This window comes from Rhopalosiphum padi, chromosome 2, assembly GCF_020882245.1.
Source record: "Rhopalosiphum padi isolate XX-2018 chromosome 2, ASM2088224v1, whole genome shotgun sequence".
NCBI classification, from domain to species: domain Eukaryota; kingdom Metazoa; phylum Arthropoda; class Insecta; order Hemiptera; family Aphididae; genus Rhopalosiphum; species Rhopalosiphum padi.
Window position 1 is genome coordinate 80,482,427 of NC_083598.1, and position 18,979 is coordinate 80,501,405.

At 29.3% G+C, this 18,979-nt stretch overlaps 1 protein-coding gene across 1 annotated transcript in view; it reads right to left on the minus strand.

Moving 5' to 3' along the window:
- Positions 1–6,352: 6,352 nt before the first annotated feature.
- The window catches only part of LOC132921651 (uncharacterized), an 88,574-nt gene continuing 75,947 nt past the window's right edge, over positions 6,353–18,979 (minus strand). The window contains 2 exon segments of the mRNA XM_060984794.1: positions 6,353–8,522; positions 8,524–8,761. Of these exon segments, the coding sequence (XP_060840777.1) occupies positions 8,346–8,522; positions 8,524–8,761 (415 nt within the window). The 3' untranslated portion in view covers positions 6,353–8,345.

Sequence of the window (18,979 nt, forward strand, 5' to 3'; positions counted from 1 at the left end):
GGCGATATAAATAATTTTCAGATAGGTAGTCAGACGAACTGCTAGCTTCGAAAAACTCGTCATCGTGTACGACGTGTTGTGGGAAAAAACGTCGTGCATTCGATGGGGAAATCATCTGTGGTTTACGTTTACAGTATTATAATATTATATTGGTCAACCAGCACGCCATAAATTTTTGAACGAAAAAAAAAACGGTTATCTTTATTACATTTATTGCGACCAAACGAATAACTCGAAATTTTGATGGTGTCTATATGTATTATCTATATAATATGTATAAAATACGAATTAAACCTACTAGTATATTATTTTATTTCCATTCCGACCCAACCGGACCATTTCGTTGCGCCAAATACGTGGTTTCACACTTGGACATTTGTTTTTAATCCATATTTATATTTATATAAACGTGTCGTATTTTTATACGACACGCGTTTTAAAATAAAATAAAACGTTTAAACGTCACGTGCGGCAATAATATTATATATAATAATTATGTCGTAAAATTTTTTTTAAAAAACACCGTCGCGCGTCATAAGTATGCAATCGCCGTTTATATTATTTATAATAATATTAAATATATATTAAAATATAACCAGTATTAAGTACATGTTGTACACTAGGTAATAAAAATAAAATAGTCGAGGTTAATATCACGTTATATTACTGTTTTGAAGAAGACCAGAAGAAGTACTCGTGTAAATATACCTTCAGGTGATACTTTTACATGATATAATAAATATATTATAAATAATAATTACCTTTTTATTACTATACACGCGTGTCTCGCGACAATTTGATTTGCCAAATTTTTTTCATATCTGATCGCCAATAAATACGATCGCTAAACATTATAATCTTCAATTTATTCATGGCCATGCATACCATAATATATTTTCAGACATACGATTAAGACATAATATATCGTCATGATAATATTCCCAAACGTTCGTATATGTCATATGATGTCAATTTTTTGGTGTGACGGCGTTAAACAATTTCTATAGAAATGGTCCTCGAAAATGAGAGGATTGCGAACTTTTCAGTCAACTATATCAGTTCTAACTGTTCTAAACCAAAATAGCCCTCTTATTTAAAAAAGATAAACATAGTGATGATGAGCGATATTTTTGATACATCATTACGTTTTGTATATTTTGAAATTTCTTAATTGTATCTAGATAGTTAATACATAGACATATTATATTGTAATATACGAATTAAAACGTGGTTTGATTACACAATAAAGTCCATGAAATACGATTTCATTTTCGTTTCTCTTTCGCTCGATATTATTTTGTCGTAAAATCGCCGCCCAATTAATATTTTTTAATTTTACACTACATGCACATTGATTATATAATATATAATATTATAGGGCTTATAAAAGGTTTTCAAATATATATTGAGTTGTTAGGATCATGCATTCGAATAGGAACTTATAGATTGTTATGCAATTTTGAAGTGTCTTGCAGTGTTAGTATCGATAAACTTCTTTTTTTGAATGAGAATCTCTCTTTTTATCATTAACTGTTCAACAACTAATTAAGGACTAATAATATAAGGATATAATAATAGTCGATTATGATGATATTATAAGGCTTAAATATATGGGGATATGATGACTTGACGGTTATGGTAATAAATTAAGTAGTTAGTACAATTTGTAAAAACTGTCAATAATAAATAGTACACTTACTATAATTTTCATATAAATATTTTATTATTTTTATTATCCTTTGTACAATGTACTTAGAAACTATTCATTTAAATTTCGATTAAAATGCAATAACATCAGGCGCGAACGCAGGAACACATTTTGGTGTGTGTGTGTGTGGGGGGGGGGGGGTTAAAAATGTTCATATATATCATACTAATTAGTAATTACTATTCTACTATTCATACTGTATTTATTTTAGGTACTTATTATTTACTTGTTACGAATTTCCCGTATCAGTGGCGTATATAGAAATTAATTTCAGGAGGTGGTTCAGAAAAAATTTCCATTCTTAAATTCCAATTAATTATACAATCAAAATCAATACCGTACCAACCATACATTTCAGGGGGGTTTGAACATTTGAACCCTATTCCCCTCACCTCACCATAAATACGTCACTGCCCGTAATATGTCGGTAGCGATAGTAATTATACTTGTCGTCTACATTACCTACCTAAGTACATCATCAAATTGACGGTTACCGGTGTCTAATAGTTATTTATTTTTATGCTAGATTATTTATTTTTGTTCTTGATATTTCGAGCTGTGGGAGGAGGGGGTTAAACACCCAAAACTCCCATGCGCTCACACCTGAATAACATTATCAAAAAATGCACAAAGAAAAGGGATGATTCTCATTCGAAAATAAAAACTCAGCATTACCAATACAAAACAATCTATAAATGCTATAAAAATATAAATCATCAAAAATATTACCTTTAATATTCTCAAAAACGTCAAAAAACAGAATTTGTATAAACACATAGTCAGTGTTAAAAATAGGGTCAACCTTTTTACCTTTAGGGTATACCTAAAGCGAATTAAGCTGTATTACTCAAAGACGAAAATATACATTTACAGAAGAACGATTAATATTTATCGCGTTTATATATTTTGTATATGCGTATGTGGGGAATATGATAATAATTTATAATACTATTATAATATTACATTTTTAATAAAGCTGCTGGACTACGGTTTTCTGCAGTGTTACGATTTTGGCTATAGTAATACCGAATTTTACGAGTATATAATAAACTGTTAATGCTGGTATTATTTTAATTTAATCCCGTCGATACTTAGATACGAAAAGTTTCTTCTTCGCATACATACTTATAAATATATATTATTAATTCGGTGGCGGATTATATGTCACTTTATATTCTTCCGGGACGAGTAAAAACCCAATGAGATTGTTTATAAAATATTGGTAAAGGTAATAAGAATAACTAGTACCATTTTTTCCATGCGTGCTAAACGATTTACTCATATTTCCGTGATCGTACTACGATAATATTATATTAATACTATCATAATCCGTACTATAAATAATATTTTGATGTTTATCACAAAAACACGATATTATTTTAAAATAAAATACATTACCGTCACTTCCCAAATGATTAAAATAAATATCGTCTTCTCGGCAATACACAAACACTCGTCTGCGGCTATATAATATATTAGGTATTATTATAATGCAGCAATAATATAAATTGGCATGTAACCGTGGTTTTTTATGCATAGAAATGATAATATACGAGTATTATATAACATTGTAAAATTTGAAATCGATTTCGTTCCCGATCACATTGTATATGATTGTCATTATTTACTATTTATAATAAGGATAGAATATAGAATCATAATTAGTAAAATTTCTTTATAAATAGCCTTGGAGTAACGTACTCGAATTTTCACAAATACTCGATATCACTGTTGTCAGTATAGTAACAGTATGATAAAAACTGCATGGATTAAAGCCGGGCTTCACGTCGTCTGTCGAAGGTCTTTTATCGTACTCTGAAAATTAACTGTTATGTATACACAAGAATTTAATCATGGTATCATTATCACTAACCTTAATCTACCGAAAAATTTCCATCGCTAAGCTGAACACAACTTTTGGTCGCGAAACGGCAGACGAAAACGCAGCTTTATAGCTAGTTTATACTCGCCTTTATCGCTTATAAAACAGTGACTTTTTTTGATAGAATAAAAAATATATAACCCCGTGGCTTAAAATTTGTTATTGATAAAATTATCAGCAAGAGCGTACCTACATGGATCCCGTGGCAATTTTCCTACTATTATTATTTATAATATCTATGCATCGATTCCGCTGGTTATATTGATTCTGCTGGATGCTGTTCAATGTTCATATTGACTACCTATTTATTCCACTGTCTTAATTTTATTTAAATACACAAAAACATAATAACATAACAATTTATAACAATATAAGAAATATCAAAATTTTTTTTTGAAAATTTGTTATTTTAGTGTTATACCTATATTTTTAAATACGTTAATAGTTTTAGATATAAATAATATAATGAATAATTAATCATTAATAAAAAAAATTCACTTGTCTGCCATGTTGTTAAAATTTAAACATTCTTAATATTACTTTTTACCTAGTTTCTAATCAATATCGTTCTAATTCACGAAATTGCTCTAAATTTCGCATGTTCAATAATTTTTTTATTTTAATTATTATACTACATTTTTGTATTATTTTAACTTAACCTCATTTTTTTTCTTTATTTATTTAAACATGAGCAGAATTGATAAATAAATATTATAAATAATATAACCAGTATTAATTTTTTTAATTAAAAACAAAATGTCCTTTAATTTATTTATTGTTTCATTTAAAAAATAATTAGGATTGCAGAATCAATAGGTAATAACATTAACAGTAGTCTGTAGAATCAATAAATTCTTGTCAGGAAGGCCGATGGCCTAGCCGCATAGGTACCCATTTTATATTATTTATATCAGTGGTAGATCATGTCACAGTCATGATTTGTGCTGGGCAAGGAGGAGGAGATGTAAAAAAATCTTGTATTAAACTTTATTACAATAGGTAACTGAAAGACTATTATCCTCCTCGATGATAAAAAAAAATATATATAATAATATGTTATCATACATTTCATCATTATAAACCTTATAAAATGACGTCAAAAAAGTACTTAACTGTCTTAACATGATTAATTTATCACCAAAATGAGATAAAATTTGATGTGTACTGTAGCAATGATATTGTGTAACTGAATAGTGAATATTGAAATAACCATGAATTCCACTAAACTGCGTCTTAATTGTATCGTTTTATAGCTGGATGATATCTGTAGCATGATTATCTGTAGTAAAATGGTATGCAATAGTCAATAGTTAATTAGATATAGTACAAAATCAATTGTTCCATCGACTATTAATGGTTTATAAGTAACGATACATTAAAAATAAAACTCAAACAATTAATTATATATTCTTTATTAATTTATTAAAAAAGTGCATTAAATGTTTCGATTATCAAACAATAATCTAAATTGTGCGAAGTTATATATATACATATACATATTATATGTATATATAAATCGGATTCAGTTTAAAAAATTTACAATATTTCTGCGATATAGCGACCGCAAAGGCGTACATATTTTATCGCATTTTGACAAAATATCGTGTTTTGCTCCTAACCATCTGAACTCTATGGACAACACATAAATGTCGGTATAAATGCATACATAAAACGCCGTCTAACAATATAATGTCGATAATCGTAACAATTTGAATTAATTTTTTTTCTTGTCGTTTCTATACGACGCGTGAATTTATACATCAGAAAAAAAATCAGACAGTGATAATAATTTATTTTATAAGATAAAATAATAACCACTAATGCTGAATACGATTTGTTTTGGTGAATTTTACCAGAAATGTATAATAGTAGGTAATTAGTTAAAATACATCTTATTGAATTCAAACCGTTTTTGCAACAAATTGTGTACGATATTTGGAATATATTAATTATACAACAATCTAATCATACAAACGAATATTGACGTTAAATAAACTGTCGTGAAACCAACGTATAAATACAATAAAAGTAATATGGTCAAATTTCCAACGCTCGTAATCCCGACAAATCAATAACTTGTTTAGTTAAGTTATATAGATCACTTATAGTTATAAACTTTTATCGTGGATATATAAACATCAATAATATATGTATTATTTTTGTATATAAATAGGGTGATCTTTCCAGCTCATTATTTCAGAAATCACTAACTTTTTTGAAAATATTTTTTTTTAATTATTTTAAGTCGTTATAAAACAATATACTCATTTTAATCGTTTTATTTTTTTCTTCTAGTTGATCCTAATGAAAACATACATTTTTTATTTTTTATTCGAAATCAGAATATTATTTTAAGCATTTATAGTTTAAAATTTTCGAGAATCATTTCACTCCGCTCATCTAAAATTTAAATACTTATACCGTCGATGTTAATTTAAAATAGGAACGATAAAAATGGTAAAAATATAATTTATTTGGAAAAATGTTCTAGCAACTCAAAACTAAAAAAAAAAAATATTTTCAAAAATATTAATAGTTTTTGAAATAATAAGTAGTGTTCTAAGTTTAATGGACCATCCGATTTATACTTATATTTGTTTAAAATAATAATAATTTTTCACGTATTATTTTATTTAAAATTAAAATTTGAAGGGATTTTGAGCGTATTTCTAATAATATGACATCGCGGTAATAGAAGCGTACGTGATATTGTTATAATTATAAAATGGTTGTAATGTAATTTTATGCATTAACTATTTCACTACGTAGTAAAATATAATATTTTATTATTTTGTGCTATTATATTATAGGTACACAGTCGTTGTCTGGATACAAACTCGAATATAAAAATATTTGTATAAAGATATTATACATTATTAAGTACGCGCGCGCTCAACGCAGACACTTGTATGTGTGCGTTTGACATCGGTTATGTAACTATTGGCTATGTTATGTAACATTTAATATGATGCAATTATGTGTGGCAAAAACAGCTTAATGAGTCGTTAATATATAATATATAAGAAACGAACCAAAATTTAAATTGACAAAAAACAAAAGAATACAAAAAAAAAAATATTCGATAATTAAATTATTATAATAGTTATACATAATAATAATATGTATGTGTATATATATATTAAAAGTATAGTAAATAAATAAACAACATAAAATGTACAATAATATTTTAGTCAATAAATACGTATGTGTATGTACTGTGTACACAGTGTACAATGTACATACCTACTATATCAACACGGTAATAGTATTAACAAAAAATAAATAAATATACACATACAATATGTCAATACATATCCATACCATGTATTTTAATGTATACATAAAATGTACACTTATAAAGATTTGAGAAAACATATATTATAATATTTGTTATGATGTACAACAGAATGATGAAGGAAAAAAATTATGATGAAAAAAATAAAAAAAATAATAAGTTAATAATGCGGGTGCTGAAGAAAAGGATATTATGTAATATAATATTAATTTAGAAGAATATTAAGTTATAAGGAGATATTACGTATATATATATATATTTAAGAGTAGTAAGACGTAGCGCTTTTGTTTGATAAAAAAAAATTAACATGTTGTAATTCATCCCGAAGATGATAATTATAGATCGAGGTAACGAGTATATGTATATAATATAAAACAAAAAACATTTATTATTTTTTTTTTCTTTTATCATTATAATATGCACTTATTATATGTATAGTATGTATATATACCTATCTACCTACCTATCGTTGCGAAGCAGTCGTAATTACTTAACAATATTACCTATTCATAAGCCTAAGGTAACATTCGAATGACTATAAACAGTATAATATTATTATTATTATATATTACTATTATTATAACCGCTCGCTACATTATAATATTTATATTATATATGAATATAGTTGTGTATTATATATATTATTTTATATTATATTGAATTAAAAATCGTTATTAAAAATATAATATATATATGTATAGATAACATATTTAAAAAAAAAAACGGTTTGTAGCGATGTATAAATTAATGCTATTTTTTTTTTTTCTAACGTCTTTATAAATTGCGAGTGCGCGGTGTGTTTATACGTGAAAGCGCTAATGCAGCGGTGAGCGTTTATTATATTTAGGGCAAGAGTGAATGAAAATACAAAAAACGGAGGAGGATGATGAGGTGGGTGGGGAAGGAGAAGAAGTATAGAAGACTCGCGCGGCATGACGTGCGCAACGTGTGTTAACGTTTGGATTAAAAAACAAACTAAAAGCGATAAAAAAAAACAAAAATCTAGTTGAAAAATATCGCCGGTGGTTTTTTGTTTTTTGGCATAATATCATAAAAATATATAATATACAGTAGAAAAAAAAATATATATCTAAAAATTTATGAGTGAAAAAAAAAAACAATCGGCGTCGAGTCGAGAACGGATGAGAGGCGTGTCGGCGTGTACACGATAATATTAATAATATTAGGTAAAATATATTTAATACATTTAATAATATTAATAACGTAGTGCGTATACACGAACACTATATAATAATATTATTATAATAATAAATTGTGTGCGTAGGCGCGCGACGAGCGAACACACGACGACGACGACACGAAAAAAAGGGTCGTCGTCGTCGTCGTAGTCGTCGTCTATTGAATAGGACTCGCGGAACACACCGTGCTCGGCGGCAGTGGCGTCATCACCGCCGCCGCCGCCGCTGTAATGTCGTCGTCGGCGTCGTCTTGGTCATCGCTCACTGTTGCGACCTGCTCTTGCCGCCGCCACCGCCGCCGCCGCCGCCGCTGCTCCCCCCCGCCACGCCGCCGCCGTTCTTCCGCCTCTGCTTTTGTTGCTTTTTCTTGGGCGACTGCACCATGCACGCGCACCCGCTGCGCACCTTTATGTAATCCAATTTCCAAACGTTGTTGTCCGTTCGGGAACAGCGACTGGAACGTCTGCTTGCCACCGTTGCTGTTGTACTGTCCGCCCGCGCCGACGCCGCCGTGGTGGTGCCTGGCGTTCTCCTCGCGCACGATCGCGTACGAGTACGAGTACCGTTGCACGCACGTCGAGTGGCCGTGCAGCTTGCGCTCCATGAACAGGCACGGCTTGCCCTCGACGCCCGGCTTGCACGACACCTCGTAGAACCGCTGCTTGTCGGCCCCGTCGCTGAAAACAATCCGTCAATACGCCGATTAATATTATATTACTGTGATATTATTATAACGAGACGGGTCGCGACCACAAACGGTGCGCGTTCGAGATTAGGCGGAGTTCGAGCTGCTCTGCAGGTCCCGTGCCGGACTCTTATGAGGCTTTTCCGGCTACTATATGTATACAAGATTCCCTCCCCCTCGAATACGCTCTAAAGAGGGTCTTATAAACTAATAGATCTTACCCCTCAAAACGATACTATAATATAAAAAAACACCTGAGGTAGGTAGTAGTAGAAGATTGCAGGAATAAACGATTCGGTCAATCGGAGGGTATAATAAAATAATATTATGCAATAATTAAAAACAATCAAAATCTTGTATTTTTATAAAAATATATTTGTTAGTAAATTTCTATTTAAAAGGATTTCGGCGTACTGCCCGTTTTGTCTTTCTGACCTACACGTATATGACAACATTGACAGCTGTATTTGATTTCAGCAAAGCGGCCACTGTTATATTTTAGTTTTCAACTTATCTATACTACTATAAAGTCTAAAGTTAAGAATATTACCCGTTTTCGTTTGTTAACTTTTTTAATATTTATAGATTTCTAATTAAGTTATAGTACTTGTTTAAAATATAAATGTGTTAATAATTGCATGTACATATTGCAAAATAAATCGACAGAGTGAGATACCAAAATATAGTGCATCGACGTCTTCTAAGCACCGCAATCATAAAAATAAAGAACCGGAAGGAAGACGTTCTTTCCCGAACGCCTTATATTATCAGGATAAATATATTATTATTATTTTTAACGTTTCGTCGTCGGTATGTAGCATAAAAAAGATTTTTTAGTTTTTTGTTTGTCCGCTCGCAATGGCGCACCCGTATATATTACTATTATATAGAAAGCCCGCGCAACGGTTTGAAAACGTTTTCGGAAATGCAACGCAATAAAAGAATTGGAAACGAGATATCGTCGTCGTCTCCTCGTTCGTCGTTTGTTTTAATGTCAGAATATAAAATATTATATTATATTATATAGGCCGCATGGTAGGTAAGCATATGCGTGTGTAATATAATATTGTATCTATAAGCTCGCGTGGAAGATAACGAATATTGATAAAATTATATTAAATTATGCCGCCACGCCACGCCGCGTCGTATGCGTTTAATCAAAAAACCGTAAAAAATGAAATCAAATAAAAATGATATACATACATATTAATCGTTTGCATTTGTTTACGCCGTTGAGTGTATAATACCTATGTCATGTACGCAATATTATGATTATATTATTTATTTAGACAATTATATATATAGCCCCTCTTGCTATAGTGTAATACTACATTCTGAAACCTAGTGAGTATTATATCCATAGCGACCATAGCACGATATTATGTAATAAACATGATGATCTAACCTTCCATCAACAATAAATTTACTAAAATTCTGATTTTTAGAATCTTTAAGTATATTTTAAATTATTTGGAATTTTTATGTTATTAACCTAATCATTATTGTAGAGTGGCTTGTAGCGATACAAATTTTTTATGTTCAAACGAAAATCACACTTTCTCTCTGTGAATCTCCGATAACTTTATTGAAAATTTGTATTTATCTAAATTGAAATTTAAACGAGTAATTTTAACTTAGTGTACTACTAAAGATAATTAGTTTGAACGATACAGGGACTATGGTAATTTAATAACTTGAGTATAATTAATACAAATGTATGTAATGTATTAACATTTTATAATTTTTGAAAATTATACTTAGTAATAGGTATAATAAATATTATATAGAATATAGATGTAATAGTAAACCCATTTTATATTTTTATAAAACAATTTTTAAGGACAATATTATCTTTCTAGTATAATATTGACATTGATAACATAGAAATTAGTCGTTCAAATTATTATTTATGTACATCGAAATTTTCAAAAAGGTCATCTGATTAATAATTTACAGTAAAAAAGTTTATTTGGCTATATAACAGGGGTGGTCAACATGAATTTATTTTGAGCCACATGAATAAATACATTTTATATAATTTTCAGAAATTTTGATTTTATAAACAATACACAATCCGCATCTAACTATGACAAGAGCCGCAAGTTGACTACCCTTGTAATATAATAAAGATAGTATAGAATATACTAAATACATTGCTGTAGACCTCGTGTGTGTATGATCCAACAACGAATGAAATGGAAACAACTATTGATAGACTTGTGTAGGTAGAATACAATATATAGTATAATATTATATATGTTTACGGATAACGATGAGTGGACTATAATACTATTGCGTTGTTAGTCCAACTCGGAGTAAATTTAATTTTGTATGTATATATTATTATATTATATGTGTCCTTCGCGTCAATTTATTTCATTAATTTCATTAATTCGTGAATACTGTGGAGTTTTGCAAAAACAAATCACTGATGTCTGACGTTCAAGTGTTTGTGCGTATATTATTGGATAAAATCGTGATTTGTCAAACAACACTTAATAATTCAAATACGTTGATCAAAAAATAAGTCATTTGCAGATGATTCGATGTTTATTATGTAGTAATTGGTCGGATTTTAAAGCTGAGCATCTCCAACACACACACACAAATAGCATTATTAATAATATTATAATGCAGTGGTTACAAAAAAAACCACTTCGATCATCATGATTATTATCTCAAAAATGACCATGTTTTTCCCACGCTAAAATCATTTTCTTACGTTCCACCAAGTCTGATTTATTAGTTGTACGGTTGATTCGTTTTGAATACAAACAAGTTTTATTAGATTGTTATGGTATAAATGAAAAACAGAAACAAAAATCATAACAAAAAGATTATTGTGAACATTTAGTGTGATAATTTACGAGTTGTGTTTGTTTTAGACGTAGGTATTATGTACCTACGTATAAAAGAGCTACTATAAACACGTGTATATCACAATTCATTATCATAAATTTGAGTTAGATTTTCAGCGTAAAAAATCCAATATATATCGCGTGATAGTGAGAGCCGGTTGAGTATAGGTAACCATGTAACGAACGATATTACCTAATCACAAGTGGTCATAATATTATAAATATATAAAATAATCTGAAGGTATATTATAATATTCTCGTTATATCCTGATCTGCAGCGCATATGATTCGTGGTTGTCTAATGCATTTTTTCTTACGACTAATATAGGCAATTCTGAATTGTGATTATATCATCACATACATGTGTATAATATGTTGACTACAAGGACGCAATACATTCCTACCACCCCCGACGACGAATAATACCTATTTTATTAATGAAACAATTTAAATTAAATTTTTTTTATATTTTACCAAACTATCTAATAAATGATAATTAATATGCAGTTGGTATCACAGTTTAAATTTCCTATGATGTTAAAATGCGTTTTAATAAAAATAAATAAATAAAAACTATTGTACATTTCTAACTTTGACACCTTTTTTAACATAAAAAAAATAATCCTGTTTGCGTACGAAACTTTTGAAACGCTTATCAAAACAGCAGTTCCAGGACAACAAAAAAATGACCAGTCATTGTAAGACCTACAGCTGCATAGTATATAATATTATATTCCAATTCGAAATGAATTGCAAATTAAAAATTAAAATATATTATTTTATACTTTTATTGATTGATCATAAAAATGAACCGAATTTCGTTTATAGTCGGAGTTTACCTTCCATCTATACATATTATGTATAATATATTAATATGTGTGTATGTATACGATCATATAGTGGCTGCGATCGGAGTAATAATAAAGATAAACTAAAATAAAACATTCGTATATATTCCGAAACCGGTTAAAGCATAACCGGAAACTGTAAAAGCGCCGAATGGTGTCAACGACTGATAGCAATAAAATACATTTGACTTTCGATAACTATAATATCATTGAATAACTTAATGGTCAGCGCGACTTCAACTGCGTGGATGGGACTTTCAGAAATCCCGTATACCTACAACGATCGGACATCACATACGCACTGGTGTACACATTTGTACACGTCACTCGACCGTTATACAAGTCGGCTACGGTGTATCGGTAAGTAGTGTTATTAAAAATAATACACCAATGCTGTCGTTAACAAGGTAAAGCGCTTAATCGTGAATAATTGTGACAAATGAAAATCGAATTGGACATGGGCACGGGCGTCCTCGTGGATTTAGATAAATCGTGTTCGTCGTCGTGTGCGCGTTGGCCGCGATGATCAACGAAATCCGTCGACTTCGATCGCGCAATATATATATATATATATATATATATACACACACATATATACAATGTCAGTATAATCAACATATTATACAGAGTGATTCATCGAACATGCTCTTTAGCCTCCATTTTTCCTTTAATTTATTAACATTTTGATTTATTTTACTATTTTTTAAGGTTATATATTCAATTATTTAGACATTTTATATACAATTTAAGGACTATGAAATATGATGTGGCGAAAAAAGCCATTTTTTCCAAATAAAAACTAATATTTTTTAAAACAGATAATTTTTTTTAATATTTCGATGTATATCAATCAAAATTCGGTCCCCGAGTTAAAATAATCTGTAACCGTAGAATTTTTACAAATTATAATTAGTTACTAGTTAGTAATTACTATAAATTTAAATTCATCATAGCCAAACTTATTTTTATCCTTTGTATGCAAATTTAAATACTTCTACGAATTTAGATTAAGGAAAAAAAAGAAGTAAGTCTCTTGACATAAATACAAGATTTGTTCAAGTGCATTCTTAAATGAAATAAAAAAAACCTAAGTATTTTAATATATGGTCTAGCTGTAAATATACTTAAAATTCCAAAAATTAAAATTTGAATAATTCATTAAAAGAAGAAATCGGGTGAACACAGAACATTATTGGTAAATCACACCTTGTATATTACATATGGAGATGACGTGATAGAAAAATGAAATTATTATTATTAACATTACGCATTAATTTGTACCATGAAGTCAGAATAACATATACGATACTCAAGTGATTTTTTTTTTTATAATATTATTCAATTCAAAAACATAAATACATAACCCACCGTTACTGTGTTGCGGGTAACAATAAAAAATAATGACAAAATAGTTTCGAGCCATTATGATGCAGAAAAACCAACCCAGTTAAGATAAGTATCAAAACTTTGACGTTTTACCGAAAAATAGCATTGATGGAAACATCTCGATACTGGTTTCTGATCCGGTTTAATAACCATTTATATGGAATGATTAACGTTGTGAAACAGTGTAATAAATAAGACTGGTGTTTTAATTGCATTTTATTTAAATTGATGTATCATTCGAGTACTAATTTAATTTCATATCCAACTGTAATTTCAAAAATAAATAAGTAAACAGTTAAAGTCTCACTTTTCCGTTTCAACAACGAACGAGCGTATAATATATGTACAATAAATTATATCAATATTATTTATACACAAAAGGAAAAACGCATGTACGCGATACACCATAAATTCATACATTATTATACGAGACGAGAAAATATGCGTTCAGCGTGAGCTATATGGTCATAAATTACTAATAATAATGTTCTATTTGTTTATAAATGTAATACCATTGGACGTTGAGTAAGATGTACGACCTGGCTGGAAATCACTTTCATAAGCGTTCCCTGATGAAATCAGTTGTAGAAAATTCAATCGCCCAAAGTCCACAATTTGTGCATACTTTTCAATCGCGTAATTTTTATATCAATACGTTGTTATGCGCCTACCTACGTCCTACTTATTAAAATGAAAACAAAAATATTTCAAAATACTAAGGAAATATTATTAACGATACAACATATTATGAGATAGGTAGGTGCATAAATATTAAATACGCATATACATATGTTTCGATTATAAATAAATTATAATAACGCATATTGATTTAATTCCTCCTCCCCTCTTCATGGCCATTTTAAGAAAGAATCAATACAGAGTTATTATAATATATTATATAATTCGAATATAGAAATAATATTTTATTATTTATTGTTTTTATTTACGTACGCATTTGCAGTGTATTGTGTAATCTAAATGAAAAATTATTATTTAGTATTTTAAACATTTGACATTGTACCTACTGTGATGTATATACATTTATACCTATATGGATATAGCTGCTAAGACGGAAAAATAAAATAATATATTATAATATGAGAAATAATGCTTATGTGTAAATATTAACAAATATGCGCTGAAAACATTATTATTTTTTTTTTAAATAAAATAAAAATGATAGACACTTTTATAATAATATCATGTATTCGTGTTTTAACTCCAAGAATAACTAAGAATATATTATTAATACGTTACGTGCTAATAACTGGTTGAGAATTTGTTTTGTAACTTTCAAATTCGTAACACATTATTATATACCTATATAATGATCCACGCCGTTTAGAATAAGATAATATACTATAATATTTATATTCGATTGTCGCTACGACCCTAAAGTGAAAACACGCGAGACCGCAATGTTCATCATCATACATCGTTCGAGTGTCACTGCAGACGCCGTGTTATTAAAGTTAATTAGTAATGGTCTTGAGGCGATTACACACTCCACTATCCAGATAAAGTGAAACATAATTTTAAAATGTATAGTTATTTTAATGCGGTGTAGTAATTCAACTGATTTTATTGATTATGAACTTAATAATGGTTAGTGGTAACTGGTTTAAGATATAATAGGATTCGAACAGGACTGCAAGATTCTACTTTCTGGTACGTGCATCATATTATGGTATTTGCTTATCAACGCTGTGGTATACCGCTATTACTAACCACAAAATTGAGTGAATGACAGCGCAAATTTTTTTTTTGAAAATCAAAGGTTACAACCGAGTTATGACCTTTATAGGGAAGATTTGTTGAAAATAAAAGTTAAACAAAAAATAAAATTCCAATTATTGCTGAAGATTTTCTTTATATGTTGCAAAGAAAATCAAAAAACTTTGGTTTCTCTCATCTCAATGAGTTATAAAACGGCACGCTCGGTGAAACGTCGTCGTTCATACATCAACAATTTAAATAAATAGATTTAAAAAAAAAATTAATGTTATAGGTGCAAACAAGTATGGTAGAATACTATCTATATGAATTAAAAATGTTAAAATATTAGCATATTATACAAATCAAGTAATTTATACGTATCGCGTTGAACAACTGTATAAAATATATAATAATGAAAAACGAATAGATCTGATAATAAAATGCGATATCTCCTACATGATGAACTTTCACGTACGCTGCAGGATAATATAATTTCATCCGCGGTAGCAGTATGTTGATTAATAATAATTAATATATTTTCTGCATAATATTCCTATTTTGCAATCAATTAAAACTGTACCGGCGGCCTATGAGCTTAAACGGTTTTATTTATATTTGCATGTACACTCCACAGTTCAGAGTTGTGCGATTAGTATGGTGATTTTATTTCCAATAGAAATACCTCTGTACGGGAAACGTAGGTATATAGTAATAAATTATTGATAAGATTATAGGTTATTTTATTAGTGTTTTAATTGTGGTAGCTTTATAGCATATCGATACGTTGTAAAATGAAACATATTTTATACTACGTGAAATTTCGGTCATGTCCCACTGCCCGATCGGTTAAAATTTCAATAATTTGTTTTCGTTTTTTAGAGATTTACGGTCGGTTCCGAAAAAACCACAATTTTATTACAACGTTAATTTAACTTTATTTTGTTTATGAACGATAAAAATGTTTAATATTTGCTTATTAAAAACTTATGAAATCTACTCTCATCGATTTTATTTTTATTAGGAGTCTGGACATTACAACATATTAAAATATAACTTTTATAAAATATCTACTAACTCAATAGAGAAATACATGAGGTACAGAGGTATATTATTTGATCCGATTATCTTTCTAGTTTCACAGCAACTTGCAATGAAAACTATGTGAAACAAGCTAATAACTTTTATGTACTGCTGTAATAGGTATTATTTATTATTTTTACAATGTAAAACTGAAGTTTTCGGTCTCAATGATACATCATATAATTAATGATACTATATTTTATTGGATAGATTTCTGACCCATTAAACTTGCCCACTGAATTTTCAACCTCTCTCAAATAAACACTTATTTAGTATTTACATTATACGATTTGGTAGGTGTAGTGTGGAAGTTTTGATTTTTATTTTAGGTCAAAGTTAATTTTTATTATCTTATAATCAAGACGTGGTTTTAATCTCCTAAGACACACGAAAAATACCTTTCAAATGTACAATTTAATGCACCAAGCCACCAAAAATACTACAACACATAAGAGTGCTCTTAAAAATCGTGTTTGATATAATGATAAAAAGTAACGACTACCTGTACAAAAATTGGTTCATATTATTTAAATGTATGTTTAATTTCGCGTTATCGCGATCGGTGTAAGTCGTATAAAACAGTATATCAGCTATGTATATATGTTTACTAAATCTGCCAGCACACGATGAAAACTTAGTCAAACCGTTGTGCAACCCACATCCGATTTTGTCAAGATGTTTTTAACATTTTACAAAATAAAAATAATACCTATGAAAATAAATGAATAATTTAAAAATACCTATTTTCTTATTTTTCTTTTTAACGAATCATTATATCGAACTATTACCACTGTTATAACATTTAAATAGGCACGAAAAATGTACTTAAAATAAAAAAAAATTTTAATGTTAAAGTTCTCTATTGCACGAAACAAATTTTGTGCTTGGAAGGCAATTTTTCTGTGATAAATTCGGAAATAATCGCATGCATATTTTAAACCCACACTTAATAACACCTTATAATAATAATATCAACAACTGTGACGTCTCTGTAGCCCAAAAAGCGATTATATATTATAGATACGCGCAGCTTCGTGAAACGGTTGGCGATTTAAGAGCGTTGGCAAAAACTCGTCGAGACGAAAAACTGACCATACATATATAATAATAATAATAATAATAATATAGGTGCCTACACGTAAAATAATAACACGACGATACGACGATGACAATATAATATGATATAATAATAATATAATGTAATATATTATGCGTTTGCGTACACGTTTTCTCGCACAGCGTGGCGGCGGCGACGGCGAATAATAGTATTATATTATATTGTATTCGATCCGCGAACACGACAGACGGCCGCACGCGGATTATAATACGTTATGATATTTGCATACGGTTGTGTACGGTATTATAATATGCACGCGGATAGCCGTGTTTTAAACAGCGTCCGCAGCGCGACACGTCTGCCGGCGAGGTGGGTCGACATGGGTACGTACGACGACGAAACGCGCGTGTCGTCGTACAAATCTTTCGACATCATGTACACCCGACCTAAACCATCTACCCCGTTTCGAGCGCAATGTATATATAGCGACTATGTGCCGTATAGTGTTACTATATTATAAAAACACGGTAGGTACACGCCTCGTCGGTGTGTATACCGGTGGTATACGCCACACGCGAGGCGAACATACGTTTCTGTAGATTTTTGTAATTTTTAATGTCCGGTTCAACGTTTGTCATATAAGTACTGATTTGTTTGAAATAAGTCATCTGTACAGAGACAATGCGATTATGTTAAAGGTAACACTTATTTCATGTAAAAAAAAAAAACCGTAAATATATAATTAAAGTTTTTAGAGATATTTTTTTAACATAATTTAAAGCCATATACAGGTACTGTATAATAAGAACAATGTACATTTTTCTTGTTATTGTTTTAAATTTTTAAACGACAGTGTTCATTTAGCTATTTCAAAATAAGATTTATGAGTTACCCACGCTCCGTTTCATTTATCAACTTACTTATTAAATACGTTCCTTTATAGTTTATACTTATAAGAAGTTTTAACTAATTAATTTCTCGTTCAAAAAAGTACAAAACTCAAAATTTAATGACGATAAAAAGTAAATACATAATTTGTTTTTAAAAATTGTGTTTTATAATGAATTCAAATTATATAAGAAAAAAATAATATGTATATCATATCATGAATATTATAATATATACAATATACAACTGATATTTATATTTTAATTAATTGTTTTTTATTTTTGTATTTTTAGTTCTTCTCAATGGCAAAATTATAGACACTTGTTTTTGTGTAGATACATATCAGTAATTCCAGAAGAACATCATGGAAAACATTA